The sequence below is a fragment of the Amblyomma mixtum genome, chromosome 2 (assembly GCF_055824585.1).
Source record: "Amblyomma mixtum isolate Tamu chromosome 2, ASM5582458v1, whole genome shotgun sequence".
NCBI classification, from domain to species: Eukaryota; Metazoa; Arthropoda; class Arachnida; order Ixodida; family Ixodidae; genus Amblyomma; species Amblyomma mixtum.
The window spans coordinates 190935934-190955766 of NC_143013.1; the positions used below are offsets into that span (position 1 = coordinate 190935934).

The 19833-nt window shown below is 45.6% G+C and overlaps 1 protein-coding gene across 3 annotated transcripts in view; it reads left to right on the top strand.

Moving 5' to 3' along the window:
• The window catches only part of LOC149361893 (arylsulfatase B-like), a 37863-nt gene extending 18278 nt beyond the window's left edge, over positions 1–19585 (top strand). For 2 of the 3 annotated variants that reach the window (XM_089572868.1, XM_089572870.1), the window contains 6 exons: positions 6657–6782; positions 6924–7050; positions 8361–8654; positions 9972–10405; positions 13150–13333; positions 19456–19585. In XM_089572868.1, the coding sequence (XP_089428994.1) occupies positions 6657–6782; positions 6924–7050; positions 8361–8654; positions 9972–10405; positions 13150–13333; positions 19456–19541 (1251 nt within the window). In that variant the 3' untranslated portion in view covers positions 19542–19585. Of the gene's footprint in view, positions 1–6656; positions 6783–6923; positions 7051–8360; positions 8655–9971; positions 10406–13149; positions 13334–18330 lie in introns of all 3 variants that reach the window. The other variant, XM_089572869.1, reaches the window with a different exon arrangement.
• The last annotated feature ends 248 nt before the right edge of the window (positions 19586–19833 follow it).

The following is a 19833-nucleotide window of genomic DNA, read 5'->3' on the forward strand; positions in this document are numbered from 1 at the left end:
CGATAACATATTCAGTAATATTCTAAATTGATCAACAGCACAAATTAAATAAAAAAATTAAAAAAGTCCCCTGTGCTCCTTGATTTCTGTGGCTGTTGGCTTCTGTCATAGACACTAATTAGTAATTTGTATTCACTTAGTAATTAGCTATTGATTATGCGTGACGTCATTCAATGGTGGCGTCACCAGTGTCACAGAGGCAGTCAAAGTGGTGCGGAAAACGCTTTCGCCTCTACGCACTTTAGACACTCACAGTGCCCACTGAATTTTCTTTAATAGCGAAGGGATGCTGCCCAGTCGCGGCCTGAACAATACGGTGCAAGCCTTCTTATGCTCTACGTAAAGGCGATATAAACGGTCCGTTTCCTCGCGCGACCTCAGGGAAACCAGCAGCGCGAACGCAGTTTGATCGTCGGACCATGCCCCGCATTATTACAGTGCCAAGCACGAGTTGTAGGTCTCAGTGCGCAGAACAATAAATTCACGGGGCACTTTGTTGACCTAAAGAGCTGTGCTCTGCTTGTGTCACTGATGTGTGGTAACGATGTTTAGCTTCGCCTCTAAGAGTGGAACGCGACAGCGTCTTGAAACGCTGCCAGGGAGTCCATAGAACGCCATCGCCCCTTCGGCTCTACGCCTTGCTCGACGGTAAATTGGTTTTTGAGGAAGCGTCTTGCAACGCTGCCAGGGAGTCCACAGAACGCCATCGCCCGTTCTGCTGTACGCCTTGCTCGATGATAAATTGGTTTTTGAGGAAAGGAAATGCATCTGTCCCGCATATCTCGGGGGACATCTGAACCTCGCCATAAGGGAAGGGAGGAAGATGGGAGTGGAGGATGACGCCGTATTAGCTAGATGCGCCTTTGTTCACTCCAAGCCATCGAGCGGACTGGCGGAGTGGTTAGCGTGCTCGTCTCGCACTCCGGAGACCCTCGTTCGATTCCCCAACTCGTCCAATTTTCTACTCGGTTCTATTTATTTATTTATTTATGCCCTTATAAGGCATTCGTCTGAAACGCGGACACATTTGCTAACACGTCTTGGTCACGACAGTATGAGGTATTAAAGGCTTTCGCCTTAATACCCGAAGGCCAGCGTATGGTTACTTCGTAAAAGAGCGTTTCTTTCCCTTTCGGCGCTGCTTGTGCATACTGACACCACGCGAGTACATTTTATTCGACATGCAATTTGCGGCGCCTGGCTGTGCGCGGACCTGCAGTGAGTCGAGACGGTTGCGTGCGAATGGCAGGAATGGGCTGAGGCGAGACGCCCCTCGGCCTGCCCTTCCTTCGTTCGTTGCGTGGCGTTGAGTCTGCGAAGCCGCGCGACGATCGCGTGACGAAGATCGCGTGCGCGGCTGCAAGCGTCATTAGGCATCCCCCTCCTCCTCTTCTGCGTCCCGTAGCTCCAGAGCCCGCACGCCGATGCCGCACGGTGGTGAGGATGTTTTCTGCTACCGTGGGTGCCAGGAAAATGCCTTCCTTCAGCTTCCTCCTCTGTCTTCAGCTGTGTCTTCCCGCCATGGTACGTTGTCGGTAGGATGCACCGCAGAGAGAGAGAGAGAGAGAGAGAGAGAATGGTAATAAACAAGGGCGTCCGCAGAACCTTTTCCGGGGGGTGCACATGATGGCCAGGTATGGGGGAGGCGGTAGGTTAGCACCGAAAAGAAACTATTTGTGGTCTAAACGGCGCTCATGAAACAAAAATAGAAGCAGCAAATTAGTGCTAGGCTTGGAAAACAAACATTAGAATTTATTAATGAACAAAGAATTGAACTCAATAAGCAAAATCCGATAACTTAATATCACCTAAGCATGCTAATCAACCTGTATAGTTCTTTTCTACTAGTGCATAAATAATATCCGCAATTCCGGGGGCGAGGGGGGGGGGCAACCACCCCACCCCCTTGCCCCCCCCTCCTGGACGCCCATGGTAATAAACTAGACTAATGAGTGCCAGCAAATGAGCGCCGCGTCTCCCGTGCGAAACAGACCACGCCCGGGTTTCCAAACAGAGCGCCCGCCTTTCGTTGAGTTTGCACACGGGAGCGTACCGAGCGAGAACCATGCTATATACCACTTACTAGTACTCGCGTAAGCCTTGTACCAGTTATCGATTGGCGACAGTCGAAGCTTCAGCAGCGCGGAAACTGTTTGAAAAACAAACAATGAAAAGGAAGTGTTGCTCGGCTTCTTGATGTTCCAGCTATATTTAGGAAACACCTGGGAAGCTTGGCGTCTTCTTTTTCCCGCTAGTTAGTATCGCTGTTCCCTAATAATCCTGTGGTGAGCAAAACATCTATGGGCGCCCTCTGTATTCTTCCCCGCCAGTCGTTAGCGTGCACGAAGGCGTCGTTTCGGAAAAAAAAAACACTGCATCGTCGCGACCTTCACGGGAGTCCTTCGGTACCTCTGGTCAACCCCTGCCATAACGGTGCCGGTGGGAATTCCCCACGCCCTATCGCTGGCGGGCTGTTCACGCGAGGGGAAAATCGACGCTGCAGCTGCGTGTTGCCGAAATCATTTCCACCCCGCCTGCCTGTATTGCTCGCCTTTCTCTTGTCGCCATTGGCAGAAGCAGCGAGTCAGACGTGCACGGCTTCACCTCCCTAATTCCAACCGGGAGTCTTGGCGCAGAAGAAAGAGCCGGAACTCCTGCCGTTGGCATGTCGGCTTTCAGGGAGCTTAGCGGGATCGTATGTTAAGGCGAAAGCATTTAATGCCTCCCCGTTGTCGACAGAAGACTGTCAGCAGAAGCTTATCAGCAGAGGTGTCACGCTTTTGGCGGGTGTCCACCGAGGTATGTGAGGCAGTTTCTGCTTCATTTCCTTTCCTCAAATATAATTTTCATTTTCTTCATTACAACCCCCTCTTTCTTCTTTCACTCCCACTTCCTCCCTTCCTTTACGGTACGGTTCAGGTGTCCACCGAGATGACACAGAATTACTGCGCCATTTCTTTTCCTCAAAAAGCGTTGCGTTCAATGGGCAAGGCTGGTTGGATGGTTTATGGGGTTTAACGTCCCAAAGCGACTAAGGCTATGAGAGACGCCGTAGTGGAGGGCATCGCGCCGAACGGGTGGCGGCGTTCCAAGACTCCCTGGCAGCGATACGACGCGCTGAAGCGTTCCACTCCTAAAGGGGAAGTTTAAGCGCCATTAATTAGCAGTTAATTAGTATTTAGTCATTAATCAGTAATTAGGCATTGATCAGTAGTTTGTAATTACTTAGTAATTAGTCATTAAGTATGTGTGACGTCATCCAGTGGTAACGTCACCAGTACCGCAGAGGCTGTCAAAGTGGTGCGGAAAACGCTTTCGCCTCTATTCACTTTAGACAGTCAAAGTGCACCCTGAATTTTATGCGAAGCATAATACTAGAGCTACACTACCGCCCGTCGAGCGCGGCGGTGGAGCTACCATTGACCTTTAGCGTGACCACGTGACAACATGACGTCACAGCAGAGGAGAGATGGGCTGCCGGCTCGCGCGGTCGGCCGCGGCGGTGGAGGCTCCATATCAGAGGCGCTGCAGCTGACCACGTGACGCTACAGCAGCGGTATAAAGCTGAACTTGCCTCGCGTCTGTCCTCGCTTCGGCGAGCGCGGCTTCGGCCGCTTATCTGATGTTTTCAGCAGCGTCCGCTCCGGCGGACGCAGTTGTTGCTGCGACGCACGTCTTTTCTTGCCTTTTTCTCTTTCCTCTGATCTCTTACCTCTCCTCTATCTGTACGTGGCAGCGGTGGTGGCTTGGCTAGAGCCAGTAGCAGGCCCGTGCAATTTCCTTTTTATCCTTCTCTCAGTCACAACAACAACAACAACTCTCCGGGCGCTTACGAGGCGGCCAGGTGTTGGGATGCCGCCTAGAAGCAGGGCTGATTTGAACGAGAAGCGAAAGCTTCAGCGTGCCACAGAGACCGATGAAAAGCGGGATGAACGTCTGGCTAAGCGACAACGTTCTACAACAACTGAAGAACAAAGAGAGGAACTTGGTTGGTTGGTTTATGGGGTTTAACGTCCCAAAGCGACTAAGGCTATGAGAGACGCCGTAGTGGAGGGCTCCGGAAATTTCGACCACCTGGGGTTCTTTAACGTGCTCTGACATCGCACAGTACACGGGCCTCGAATTTCTCCTCCAAAGAAATTCAGCCGCCGCGGCCGGGATCGAACCTTGTCAGCAATGCTTCCACTAGTGCTGCCACCGAGTCCGTCAGTAGTTCTACAAGTTCGGAACGCTGGAATGCTGCGAAACGGAATAGGCGTGCCCGGGAAACTTCTGAAGAGCGACGGCAGCGACTTGAGAAAGAACGACCGATATTACCAAGCCTAGCCATCAATATGCTTCGCATCTGACTAGGCTTAACCTTAGCTAAGCCTCAGCCATTTTTTGTTTCTATGGACTTATTTAAGGCGAAAGCCTTTAATGGTTCATGCTCGCGGTGTCCGTCCATGCCCGCAGTGTCCATCCGTGCGCTGGAATCATGCATACTGTGGGCTCTCCTCCGCTCAGCGGCGCAACATCCTCCGTAATTTCCTTTCCTCAAATTCATTTTTTTTCCTACGGCCCCTCTTTCGGTTTCTTTCAACCCGACTTCCTCCCCTCCTCCCCAAACGGATGGCGGGCGTCCACCAAGATATGGGAGAAAGTTACTGAGTAATTTCCTTTCCTCAAATACAATTTTCATTTTCTTCACTATGGCCCCTCTGTCTTCTTTCACTCCCACTGCCTCCCTTCCTGAACAGTGTGGTTCGGGTGTCCACCACAATGGTTGCTAGGCAACGGCCAATACGGCCGCATCAACAACCCAACAACGCGATAAAGGCGTTCACTGACCCAGGGAGCCAGTTTGCGCACTTCCTTTCCTTAAAATGATCGGGAGTATAAAATTTCAACGCCAATGCCGATGACCACAATGAACGCCGAAAGGGCAATGGCGACGGCGACGCCGCGAAACGAGCGCCAAAGAGCTGTGCTCTCAAAACACTATCAAGAAAAAAATTAGTGGGGGCTTAGCTTTGGTTAAGCCCGGTAGCTTGTGAAAGCTTGTGTTTTATACTGCATATTCAGCGCCTCTAGTGGGAAGAGCGCGGCACGCCGTGCCAAGCAGCCGCCGTTACCCGATGAGCCGAGTTGGTAGCCCGTCTCTCGCTCTTGGTATGACGTCACGCTGCGACATCACTAGCATGTATGAAGTCAGGGGTCATTCTAAAGGTCAAACGTGCCAAGTGGCCGCCGCTACGCGAAAGGCCGTTTTTGTGAGTAGTATTGCTTTCGCAATAAAAGAGCGACCGCAGTCGCAAAATACTAAAAACCGCACATGCGGGAAGCCCGCCAAGCGCCAAGCGGTTCGGAGAAGCTGCAGTGGGTTGACCACAAGGCTTTCGCAAAGCACACTTTAGAATTTCCAAAATGCCTTAGGTAATTTTTTGCCTAGTTTTGTTACTTATCTTCTCAAGGGTATTAGCCGGCCGTGGCGGCCAACGACGAACAGGTCAAATAAAAATTAGGCAGTGGCTTAGCTCTGCTTAAGCCGGGATGTAGAAGGGAAACGCTTCAGTTACGCTTGGTTTGACGTCATGGCTGTCGCAGTTCGCGCACAATGCACTGGGAGCACGGCGATAACGATGGAGGCGTTTGGCCGTCCACACACTGTGCGGAGGCGGAGGAGGAGATAGAAATCGGTGTGGTTAAAATTCTAGGGGCAATTGGGCTGTCTAAAGTGCTGCAAGGTTAAAGCGTTTCCTGGCGCCACGCTTGTTTTTTTTTATTTTTCAAATTTAATTGTTTCATTCCATTTCTTTTTTTCGTTGTTTTTGTTTAATTTTTTTTTCTTAATATTTATTCTTTTTTAAATTTTTATTCCTTCATACATTATTTTTCATTCCATTTTTATTTCTTTTTTATTTTTCTTTCGTTACTTTTATTGTTTTCTATTTTTTTCCCTTGTTCTTATTTTTATTCCTTTAATTTCATTTATGAGAGCCACGCACTCCCAGATGCGCCTTTACTCATGCTGAAACGTTGAGCATTGGTGGTGTAGTGTTAGCGTCTCCACTTCAAAAGCCAAAGGCCCTGGTTCGATTCCCAGCTTCAGTTTCTTTTTAAGTAGCGTGCGGCTGCATCGAAAGGTTGAAGGAGTAGCGCGCGCAGCGGTACCGGCGGCGCACATGCGCAGTAGCGCGCGGCTGTGGCGAAAGGTCAGGCGACGGAGTCGGCGGCGACGGCTGCGGCCACCTGCGCCGCGTGTGACGTCAGTCGGTTTCGCGCATGCGCAGAACTGGCAAATCTGTGCACCGGCTCACGCGAAGCTCGGCTCCGACCCTCGTAGTGAAGCGTTTCGCTTCAAAATATCGACTCATGCGAGATTTCTGAGGATGAGCAGCGTTACTGATCTGTACCATTTATGTAGGATGAGGGTGGAAAAAATGCCAGCACGTACGTCTAAAGCCAAAAATGTCTCCGGCAAGCGTTGTGAACGAGCATTTCCTTTTCTATGCCTCTGTATTTATTGCGGCAAGGAATTTGTCCATTTGTTCGCAAAATCTTCATGGTATAGAAGCCCCGTGTACGACCACGCTTAAAAAGTGTACTGCTGAGTGAAAGTTGTTGCTTTCGCACTGAGTTATGAATGTAATGTGGCTTTTCTTCTTTTTTCCCAGGGAAACGACACATGCCTTGATTTCTGGTTTAACAGAAATCCTGTCCGGTCCGAAAATGGAACATATTCTACGACCCTTTTTACTGAAAGAGCCCGGCATGTTATTCGAAACCGCGACGAGTCAAAGGTAATCGCAGTATTGCAAACATGAATATGTTAAGCCTGCAATATTAGCGATTTGTGACAAAGCAAACTTGAGTGTGTGACGTTCTCGCGGTATCAGCAAATTTAACTACGTGTTAAGTTTTAAAACGCCTCTTTTAAACAGCCGCTGTTCCTGTTGGTGAGTTATCAGGCTGTTCATGGGGCAACGGGTCCCGAACCACTTCAAGCGCCCGAGGAGAATGTCGAGAAGTTCCGGTACATCGAAGAGAAAAACCGAACAATTTTTGCAGGTAAAGTGAACTTCACAGCTCTGGAGACATTCGGCCAGGCAGCTCTGTAGTCGCAGCCCCAAGGGCAGCAAGGTTCTGCCTGAGTAGCGAGGGAATTGCATCAAAATCTGAACAGAAACCTTCAATGAAACATTGCCAGTTTCCTTCTGAAAAGTTTGCACGACGAATGGCAGCTTTCCGTTACAAACGAAAAAGTAAAGTCGTGTAAATCTGGGTAAAGATTCATTTTGTTACGTGTCGTGAGGCTAACGCGACTTATGGCTTGAAATGGAGATCTTGCCTCTATCAACAAGTTGAGTGGTGAGCGCCTTATGTACCTTGCGGACACTGCCAACTAACACACATAACAAAGTAGTGTACTAAATTGAGTTCTTGAATCACCTAAAATGACATGCACTAACGAGCAGAGAAAAATATCTTCTGTCGAATGTTAGACTCTACGTTTTCGTAAGCTGAATTCTTCAACTGAGGCTGCTGAAGAGGAGCGATATCGCACAGCTGCCGGGTCGAGAGTGGAGGCAATGTGAAAGTGTATTAGGTAGGTTTGGTGCGGCTTCAAAGCGCCATAGTCATGCGAGCTTTATAAAATTAATGCGCACCTTCGCGAAGGCAAACCAGAACGCAGAAGGGACGGCTCCTATTGCTGATGCTTTATACCTGACTTCAAGGTACTGGTCAGATCGACCAGTGATCCGTTTTCTTACACCAGTGTTCGAATAATGTTGCACATGGATTGGGCGGTGCACTTTTATTAAATTTTGCTTTCTGCCTATGTTGCCACTTGGAGTAACAGGAGTACCTTGGGGTACAATGGCACTTTATAAGATTGGTCCAATGTTCGTGGGAATCCAGCTACTACGAATAGGTTTTTAATAACTGAGTAATTACTCATTGCTTGCTATTTACAGCCTAGATTTCATATTTTCAATAACGAAGTAATTACTCATTGCTTGCCAAACAACCCAAGATTTCATGATAGGCTAAATTTTAAAATCTTCTCAGTGAATAAGACAAAACATTTGTAAAGACGCTGGCGCATGATACCGCACTATTCATTGTCAAACGCAGGCAGATGTGGAGGGGACGGGTGAAGAGGTAAACCAGAAATAAGAGCGAGTGGCTAGAGCGTTTCTGAACGGTCAACATTTTGTAAATTCTACACAAGTAGGACAACAACTCTCCTATCAGGTGGCGCCAGACATTTTTTCGTGCAGTGATATGGACCTCTCACCTCTGCGCATATTTAGAAAATGTACAGCCTATTTATGTTCAGTGATTACCCTGAATAGCAATAAACCTCTCTTTCGCAGGGATGTTGGATGCATTGGACCAGTCTGTAGGCGAAATATTTCAGTTGCTGCACGACCGTCACATGCTGGAGAACACGGTAATAGTATTCAGCAGCGATAACGGTGGTATCCCTTGGGGGTCCCACGGCAGCCGCAGCATCAACTGGCCACTGCGCGGGGCAAAGAACACGCTCTGGGAAGGCGGAACGAGATCAGCTGCTTTCATCTGGAGTCCCCTGCTCGCTAACAACCGGACAGTATCTGGCGACCTCATGCATATCTCGGATTGGCTGCCCACTCTTTACACAGCTGCAGGTTAGTCCAGCGCTCTCTGTTCACTGAACGCACAGGTAAACCTTACAATTCACTGGTTAAAGGGTACCGCTGCAGAACTGTTGCAGTACTTAAGAACAGACGGAAACTGAACGCAATGTGAAGCGACCGTGAAAGAAGAAAATTTAAAAACCAACTGAAGGCAAACGGTTACGTCCCCAACAACACCTGGTGGATGAAGAGAGTATTAATGCATCATTATATATTCAGAAATCGGATATAGGTCCTTAGAATTCGTCATATTTTGAATTTATAAAAAAATGAAAATTAATTTTTTTTAACTACTGTATCATTGTATAGTGTGTGCGCGGATGAAGAAACTAGACGAAACCACTATTGCATCAATAATATGTGTGCGAACTGGCATATTTTTATGATTGACGCGTATTGGCCACGTCTTGACGCGTATTGACGCGATCGTATTGACGCGTTTTGACATATTGACGCGATCGGCAATGGGTTGATTAATAATAATAGTTTTAAACATTGTATCATATGTGCTGATATTTACTACCTTAAAAAGGTGGTAAGCCTGTATTAACTAATGTGATGTGCAGTTAATAAATAAATCCTACCGCCGTCCTGAAGCCTCAGGTTTGCTTCATTACGTGGATACATTTTAAATCTAGCGCCAATTAGTATCACAAATAAAAAATAGGCTGCCATAATTTTTTTCAATTGGGCTTCTTATGTGCACCACTAAATATGTGTGACCTCCCGTGCTTTCCATATTGCTTGTTTTTGTTTTATTTTGTAGATAGGGGCTACATCGACATCACTTCCAGCATAGCAGTAAGTCCACCCGCATGCAATGTAGCAAGATTTAGCTCCCTTGCTTGAGAGAGCTGGTCTTCGTAAGTAGCCTTCAGCCATGTGACTAACGCAACTGACTAGCAGTAGAAGTTTTAGTTAGAAAGCCTGCTTAGTCAGCCTGCCCTGTTTGCAGCCACTGCTATCAGCATTTCTTTCTCTCCCGCTAAGCATTAAGGTGTTAAGATTACATTTCACTTGACGGGCCGGCTTTAGCCGGCAAAGTGTGTTGTTCTCCTGTTCTGCGGCACACTCTGATTATTCAAACTAGTTCTGGAATGGAGGAAAAGACAAAAATGAGCCCAGTAAAAGGTTCCAGCAATCATATTCGGTCCGGATAGCCCCACTGCGACATCTCATTCTTCCATCATTTTTCCACCGCCTTCATTCGTACCCTCGCGGCATGGTTGACGTGTGTGAAAGATCGACCGCGATTTTGCTTTCTTCTAAGCTCATTTTTAAACTATGGTTCTCGTCATCTGTTTTCAGGGGGTGACGCAGCCAAACTTGGTAAGCTAGACGGACAAGATATGTGGCCACACCTGTCTCATGGCTCGGTGTCGCCGCGCACGGAGTTCATCTACGACATCGACCACAAGATAACGTTCGCCCGCGCACTGCGCTACTCGAAGTACAAGCTCGTTTTGGACAACAGCGGCTTCTATAACCAACACTACCGCCCTCCGAGTGGCAGTGTGAAGTACGAAGTGCTGGACGATCTCGTTGGGAAGTCGACGGTCGCGAGGGTTCTCAAGCGCTTGTACCGAAGGGACGACTTGAAACTTTCCAGAGACTGGAGGCGCGAGGCAACGCTACAGTGTGGATCGACCCAAACAACATTCGCTTTGAATGACTCGCTCTACCTCTTCGACATCGAGGCTGACCCTTGTGAGCTGAACAATTTAGCCAGCGCCCTTCCTGAGGTATGTACAGATGGGACCTCGGGTTGACGATGGACATTTCGCGCCTATAGAAAGCGGAACATTTATTTCGTGTTTACTGCTGCACTAAAGCTGTAGGAGATTCCTAGGCATTATCCGTGGAGAGAAAATTATTCCGTACAAAAAACGTCTCGTTTATACCATTATTAGTGTGTAATTATTGTCTGAATGCGAATAATATGTACACTTTAACATTTAACATTACTGTAATATTGGGGACCAAATTTCGGACACAAGGTGGACTCATAATCGATAGGCTCAATACACCTAGTGCCAAAGACTATTCTAAAATAGAGACCAGTTCTCGCGAATCTTTCCTTTATTTTCCTGAATGGTGCTTCGAACAGTCGACTTGGAAGAATGCGCAGTTAATTCCGGAAAGGTAACACATCACGCCTTTTGGCCTAGAGGGTGCAAGGGTTCGCGAATCTAGTATGATTCAGAGTCCACTTAGAGCGCCTTATAAACTATCCGAACCAAAAACCTGCTGGCGCTTTAAGCCTCCACAAAAACAGCGCATAGTCATTCTACATTGCAGCTCATCTGCTTGTCTGGTGTACTTAGTGCCTAAAATTCAAAGGCCCAAGAAACCGAGCCTTAACAGTACTGGTCGAGTTTCGTGCCTCCGGGTTATGCTGATTCCACGAATATAATCTGAAATGGCGGCCTCCATAGCAGCGACATTGTATCCCACTCGTTGTCATGGTAACCGAGGTAGTTACGTAATGGAATACGATAATATCAGGCGGCAGCGTCATGCCCGAGTAATCTAACTCCGAGCAAAACTATGTCGATCCGGTATATATCCCTGTTTAGCAGGTGTCAAAGTCGGGCCACTAAGTCCCGACATTGGTGTAAAATTTGCGGGCCAACCGTTTGCCGCTGAATGTTCTGGATAGTGCATACGATTGAGCGTTTCTTAGAGCATAAACTTACTAGTTATAAGTTTGAGCCTTGCTCATGGCAGGGATTCAAGCCGGTCACCTATATGGTCACAAATGACACGTCTTAACGAATTTTCAGTTGAACATTGCGGCTCAACCGTTTGTAGCAGAGTGTTCGCGGTGGTGGCATACGATTTTGTGTTTTTTGTGGCATAAACTTACTATTTAAGCTAAAGTCTAGCTAGCGGCAGGGATTGGAACCGCCGGCCTAAGTTAGCGCTTGATATTCGATCGCTGCCTCAGCGTCGGCTTGTTTTTTAATGAAACTAACGCGCCGTTTCTTTCACAGTCAGCACAGAACAAGTCTGGTGAGCACAAAACCAGTCTTACCATTACTTTTACTGACTCTTACCGCAGACACGCTCACGTTATCTGCGTTATCTCTGTACCCTATTGGCTCAGAGATGCTGATCTGGCTGGCATCGACATCGAGATAGGTACTAGGATATTCGAACAAAATATGTCGATTGATTCTTCATTTTTACAACGCACACGACACGAATCATGCTCGTGGTCTTATTTCGTCCTATAGTTGTGCGTTCAAGCCACTTTGATTTCCCTTAGAACAATGGAATATATGCGCAGTGAATTAATATAAAGCAATTCGATACAAAATATTCCTTGTTCCCTTTAAATATAGGGCCTTAATCGACCTATTTGCCATCGAGTTTGCCAACTGCATAACCTATACCTGTTTAACGCTGCCTTTTAAGCTAGGTTTCGTCTCCCACCATCCTAGTCTTCCACACTCCCATGAGAATAAGAAAACTGAAAGCGTATTTATGCGGAAGTTTAGAATTGGTGGGGCTTGAGTCAGTGATGATACTAAGCCGAACTGTTAAGGCAGACATTCCTGTGAGTTAGTTGGGTCATTTGCCGGACTCACAAATTTTATTTCGGTGACAAAAAAAAACAAGTGCTGCCGCCCACCCTCGCCTTGAGAGCCAGATTTAGAGGGACTTGCAGTTGTAATCATTTTTATAGCGCTGAGTTACGTCGAAATGAGAAATAAGAAGAAACACATAAGCTTTTTTTTGTAAGGTCAGGCACTAGAAAAGTACTCACGTCGCAAACGTTTTTTTAATGACATAATTTAACCGACGGAGCACAGATTGTACTTTTGCAGGCTGGACTGGCATTGCCTCAGACTCAGAACATAAAGCTCACCTTTCTGAATGTCACGCTCTTGTATCCAGAAGTCAAATCCATACGGCACTTATTTTGTGACATCGGCGCTTTAAAGAATACGTCGGGGGTAAAACTCTAGAGTTACGGAACCATCCATATGAGTACCTCGTTGCAGGCAGCACGATTTGTGACACAGAGCTCTCAGCACGAGCATTTCAAGAGTCTATATGGCGTTCTGAAGGCGTGAAGCGGTGGTTCCCTCGAACGAAACAACAGAAGGTCATGTGTAGCACGAGTATGCGCATGAAATCGTATGTCGTTGCGTGATACGACAAGAAAAAGAATGGTCAGCATGAATGACGCACGAATACACCACATATGCAATAAGAGTGGTATAGCTCATGCAGTGAAGCCGCAAGAGTGGTATTACACTACAATTGCTCATTGATATCTCCAAAACATTCCTTACAATTATCAATGCCCTGCTTCCCGATTGGCCTGTACGTCCGGCTCAAAAATTGATTCCATAATTAAGCACACTTCGGCGAGAAACACATTCCATGCTGAACACTTGCTCGCCATGGGAAGTAGGCGAGTAAATATCTTTTTCATGTATCGTTGCCACTGCCTTTTTTTTATTTTTCTGCTTTGCAGGTCGTCGAGTTCATGATGAAACACCTGGATGCCTACAACGCCTCTGCGGCGACGCCTTTGAACGAGCGGAAGCATACTTCAATTCCATTCCTCATTCAAGATGGCCTCTGTGCGCCTTGGGTTGCTTCAGACTTGATACCAGGGTCACCTGATGGCACATCATCAGCATTACCGATGATATCAGGTACTGTACGGTATTCCCTTAATGAGTGCTTTATGAGAGGCGTCAAAAAATATCACCGCTCTGCGAGGTTATAAGAGCAATGAAGCAGATGTGCTAAGAGGCGCGGCTCTAAAGGTTTGTATTACTGCGTTGTATTTAGATAGGCTACAGAAAAGAGGCAGCTTTGAACGATCTTCCTTACAAAGTGCAAATCGTTTTTGATTTCGTGCGCACTAGCATAAAATAGGACTACTTCCATCGGTGTAAACGGGCTCAGAAGGTCCTTGTGGAAGAATGAGGCTGCTGTTGCCAGAGCAACAAAGGGCAACTCAAATCTTTTATCGAGAGATAAAAGAATGCTGGCAGAGTAGGCGCTTTCTGTCAGGCGAAGAGGTCACCCTTGCTGGTGCCGTCAACAGCCGAACTCGTTGCTCTACGGGGTCTTTCAGCGGCTAACGCACAGCCGGTGCGATAGCCTGTGCTAAAAACTAACAGCAGTGATGCACTCCTAGGAATTAGGATACATTCCAACGTCAATTTTTTAACAGAGTATCAATAAACATAAAAGATCATAAATTCAAAGAAACTTGCATACAAAAATATGTTACAGCCCACGAGACAGACCTTTTCGAGCGCACCTGGTCCTTCCCATCTGCGCGCTATACTCCAGGGCCAGGGGTCTTGCGAAGTATTTCACTTCGTTTAGAGAATAAAACCTTAACGAACGTGGCTCAAGAAGTGGCTTTCATATCGTGGATGTTGTAACGCGTGTAGCCACGTCAGGCTGCCTATAAAGATGGCAGCGGAGTAAATGGCTTCAGATTTATTGGGCATGAACTCTAGAGATTAATATTTTTACTAATTCTTGGGTCCTTCGTCAAATACAGCATGTGCGCCAGCTGTTCCTGTAGACGTGTAAGCAATGAAACTAAAGCTCCCGGATTTTTAACCCTGCATTTTCATCCATCTGCCTTGCGAGTGCATGCACTCTTGTGTTTACCTGAACCGCGTGATTGACATAGTACATTCTTCAAAGCATCCAATTTTGTCCTACATGTACAGGGTCCGTCAAAAGTTCCCAGGCCACATGGTCCGCTTTTCATCGGTATATCCTGGCACTTAAGATTCCGATAGAGCTATCGAGGTTCTCAGATGGTAGAACGATCCTTCTTCTAATCTCTACAGATAATTTGAGCTTCGAGGGTATCTCAACAGCCCGACTATGCTGCTCAAAAGCAAACCCTGTGGCCTTGGAACTTTTGACGGACCCTGTACCTGATGGCTGCGTCATGCGTCGTGACATTTCACTCGGGTAGATGGGCAACGCTGGAGGTACTGTTACACATTGCTACGCCGACTATCATAATGGCGCTGCTTAACTATGAGAACGTAGCTTGCGCACATTTAACCATGAAACGTTCCCACCTGTATCTGCAACGATACATGCTAGGTAAAATATTTGCTTCCACAGCTATACTGTTATAGGTCTATACAAAACAAAAATGTTACGGGTGCATATGATATTTCACGCTACTATTTATTGAACCGAATGATGACAGCAGAAATGTATTTGCGCATTACATTAGTGATGCACTTTGGAGCATATTGATTGATTGATTGATTGATTGATTGATTGATTGATTGATTGACTCAATTTTATTTCTCAACATTCATACAAGGCATGCTTGTGAAAACATCTGGATCCCTAGCTAAAAGCTAGTTGGGATCCATGCAATTCAGTTTAAAAGAAAAATTGCAGGCATAACAAAAATTAATTACATACATATAAAAGCTCATGAAATTTGAAAGACATAAATGGGTACATAGAGCAACAATATTCAGAGCACCAAGCCTCTTTTACAAACACATAAAAGCACACAAAAATACATGAAAAGAAAAAAAAAACGCTGGCTTCACTCATTGTTTATAATATTTCTTCAGTGTAGAATGTTTAAGTTCACTTGGAAGCTTGTTCCATAGCTTAATACCAACATGGGCCATCCTTCTTTCTCCATAGATATTTTTCGTTTACGGAAGAAGGAAATTTCTATGAGTGGCGTTGCGAGTGCATAGTGGTGGGGTACAGAATATCGATGAGTGTAGCGGGTAATTGTCTTTAAGGCATGTGTGTATTGTAAAGATAGTCCTGTATTCAAGTAATGATTGTAGTGGCAGTATATCCATCTGTTTAAAAAGAGGAGCAGTGTGGGCGTTGTATCCTGAATGTGAAATGAATCGAATTACTCTTTTTTGCAAGACCCTAAGTTGTTCTAAATAAGATCGGTAGGTGTGGCCCCATGATTCGATGCAATATGATACCTGGCTTTGAAAAATTTAGAAATAAATAATTCTGAGTATGTCATTACCAAAACAATCTCGGCATTTGTACAGTGCAAAGCATGCTGCAGCTAACTTTCTACAAAGCGCTTGTATGTATGGCTTCCAGTGTAGGTTCTCATCTAGAATTATTCCAAGATAAGTACTGTGATTGACAAGTGCAATAGCTGTTCCCAGCCATTGCACGGAAGGCAGGTTTTGATGTATTGTTTTTCTGGAGCCCCTAAATATTATACATTTTGTCTTATTAACATTTACAACAAGTTTATTTGAAATAAACCAGCTACACAAAGTTTCCAATTCTCGGTTTGCGGTGCAAATAAGTTCTACTGTAGATTCAGGAGCACATAGAAGAGCAGTGCCGTCAGCATACATAAAAACGGAGAAGTGTTGTGTGAAATGCAGCAGGTCATTAATATACAAGGATAAAAAAATCGGACCAAGTACTGAACCCAGAGGTACACCCACCGTAACTGTTTCAAAGTCAGATTTTACACCACTAAGTTGGATCATTTGCCGCCGATTATTGAGATAACTTCTGATAATTCTAAACTAATACCTCTATACCCGTAATGCGCTAGCTTTTTCAGTAAAATTTCGTGATCAACAGTTTCGAATGCTTTCTTAATGTCCAAAAAATTCCTAAGACTATTTTATTATCAATTAGGAAAGTGTTGATCGTGTTTGTTACCGATATGACGGCCGTACCAGTTGATCTGTTTGGTCTAAAGCCGTGTTGTTGAGGAGATAGCAAGGCTTCTTTCTCGAGAAATATTTTCACTCTCTTTGCAACGAGTTTTTCAAAAAGTGTGTTTATGCAGCTTAAAATTCTCAACGTGCTTACGGCCACCATTTTTGTGAATCGGTACTATTCTAGCTAGCTTAAGCAGATCGGGATAGGTAGAGGAATAGAAGGCAAAGTTGAAGATTTTTTCAAGTGGCCCGCGTAAGATATCAATGCATTCCTTCAGCGCAATAGAGGCAATGCCATCACATCCAGTAGACAATTTCGATGGAAAATGATTAGCTGTATATACAATCTCATCCACTGTAATGTCATGGTATGCAAAGGTCACTACAATGTTTTGCGGAGGAGGGGGGTACTCAGTGCAGGGGCAAGTATTTCCTATACTTGCACCTATAGTGGAAAAATATACATTGATCGTTGTAACTAGATTTTCAATGGAGATCCCCAAGATTTCTATGTCAGGCATAATAAAACGATTTGCTACGGGTTTAATAACAAAGTTAATGATCTGCCACGTGACTTTCGTACTGTGGGCATTTTTCAAAATTAATTGGGAGTAATACTCTTTCTTGCGGAACCTTATGGCAGCAGTAACGAAGTTTCTTGCTCTCCGAAACTTTACTAAGTAATATGAATTACATCGCTTTTGTTTACATTTGGTATGCCAGTGATCTTTTTCCTTAATAAGCTTCATAATAGCTTGTGTCATCCAGGGACAGATAGGCGTACTATAGTATCTTTTTATTTGAGGTGTAGATGATTGCAAAACTGCCGTGGTTAGCCTGTCGTTAAATTCTTGGTATAGGTCGTTAACATCAGCTGAGTTGATCAAGCTAAAATCTACCGCTTGAAGACATTCCCTCAACTGAATAACATCGATGCTGCAGTGGGGGTCAGATGTTTTACCCGGGGCAGCTTGTCAAGAGGAAAAAATATCGCAACAGGATAATGATCTGTAAGGGATGCTTTATATATGGAGCTCAAACTAGATGATGTGTCAAAATTGCAGAGTATATGATCCAATGACGTCGAAGAAATGGGAGTCACTCGTTTAGGGCCTATAACTACATTACTGAAGCCATATGACTGTAATAAGTTAGTATATACCACACTGTTATTACTTAAACAACCAATATTTAAATCACCACAGATTAATACTTTGACTCTTGGATTAGATAAGTTCGTGCGCAGCGATTCAAAATGGTCAAAGAAGAGTGATAGAATGCTATTTGGAGCAGGATATACGACAGCAATTGTAAGGTTCATACACTGAACAACCAAAAAATCAAACCCAGCAGAATATGAATTTGTCAACCCAGGAAGGAGCGAGGAATACAACGATGTTTTTACGTATAGGCCAACTCCACCGCCTCTCGTAGAAGTTTTTCTACTACAGGAAAAGAATTTGAACCCTTGGATATTGTGGAATACCCCTTCATGTAGCCAAGTTTCAGAAACGGCTATGTAGTCAAACGTAAATGAGTGCTCAGCCATTAGACAGCAGACATTATCTATGTTCTTATTCAAGCTTCGAACATTGCAATAAAGCAGAGAGGCACATGCATTTTTTTCATAAATTGGTTTCCTAGCTGCACGCTGTCCATGATTTACTGTCGATTTTGGTTTAACAGATCAGAGCTAAGTCGGCCTCGGAACGGATCTGAATCAGATTCGAGTTCTCGGCCTTCCTAGCAAGGATCTTTCCATTAGCGACCCAGGTGAACTTCCAGCCCTTTTCTCGCTTTCGTGCAATTGCTTTTCAATACCTTATACTCAGGACAGAGGTGCTCATTATTATAGACTGTGTCTGTGCCTGTGTAGCCAAACTCCACCGGAGACAAACTGATCTTTTTCACTGCGTGTAGTATTCCGATACGCACGGAGCGAGATGTGAGCCTCACGATCACGTTTGGACTTTTCTTGTCCTTTCCAGGTACGCGATGAATCACATCAATATAAGAGATGGATATTGGAACACCGCGCGTTTCACCAAACTGTATTAAGGCGTCAGCAAGTTTTTCGTCAGTCCTGAGGGGTAGTCCTTTGATTTAGATGTTCTGTTGTCTTGAATACTGCTTTAACTCCACAATCTCAGTTTTTGCACTCTCTAGGGCTGCTCTAAGATCGTTGTTTTCTGTTTTCAGTGTCTGTTGTTCCCGCTTCATGTCTTCTACGGTGGACTTGAATGCTTCAAATTTATCATTTATGAACGACAGCGACTGTTTGATGTCTTGCAGTTCTGTCACAACGTTAGCTTTGTGGTCGTCAAACTTTGTGAAAAGTTCTGAGAGCATCTTTGCTACTTCTTTAATAGCTGATGGCTGTTTATCACCCATCTCAAGGCAAAAAAAAATCACCGCAGGGCAGCTCAGGAACGCGCTCGGGAAAAACTCAGGAAAAGCACGTACCTGCGCAAAGAAATCAATTCGGTCAACGACGTAAGGTGCCGAGGCGCGTGTGCCTGGGCTGCCCGCAGTTGTGATGGGGTCCGGGAACGCAGCTTGCTTATGAAGGCTTGCCCCGGAAGCTCACGCCCGCTTTTTGCGACGTGGTTCCGTCCTGTTCCGGTCCTTGTGATTGCAGCTTCCACCTTGCTAAGTTGATAACGGTTCGAGCTCAAGGTGACGAAGTTATCGCAGAGCCATAAAGATGGAATTTTCACCGAGCCATGAGCAGCGATCTGCGCAAAGAAATCAATTCGCTCAACGACGTAAGGTGCCGAGGCGCGTGTGCCTAAGCTGCCCGCAGTTGTGATGGGGTCCGGGAACGCAGCTACTAGGCTTAGTGAAAATCTGCTATATGTGGCTTTTCACCCCTGTGAAGATCCCGTGCACCATCGACCCGTTTCAGGTGTGAGTGGAGGCACGCTAAGAGAACCGTCGTATTCCACAACCACATTATGCTCATTCACTCACGTGCGCATCATGTTAAGAGGTGGATAACATTGCTATAAATGGCTAAATGAAGTTGCCTGCATGCTCTGATAGTTATTTTTATCATTGCTTTTTCAAATTTCAAGTTGCTAACTATATATACATATATGCATTTTCTTTTTCAGGAATGAACAATTGGCTCATCAATTTTGGCCTAGAACTTGTAATATGTTGCATATACCACTATACGCTAATAAAAAGTGTCACGTAAATATTAGTGATTTTTGAATAAGCCAATAAACAAGAGTATTTTTCCCGTATTGTCGAATCATGTGTTCATTACTCTTCACCAAGGGTCACTAAACCTTCTTTTTCCGCCGCCGCGGTGGCTCAGCGGTTATGGTGCTCGGCTGCTGACCCGAAAGACGCGGGTTCGATCCCGGCCACGGCGGCTGGAATTTCTTTGGAGGAGAAATTCTAGAGGCCCGTGTACAGTGCGATGTCAGTGCACGTTAAAGAACCCCAGGTGGTCGAAATTTCCGGAGCCCTTCACTACGGCGTCT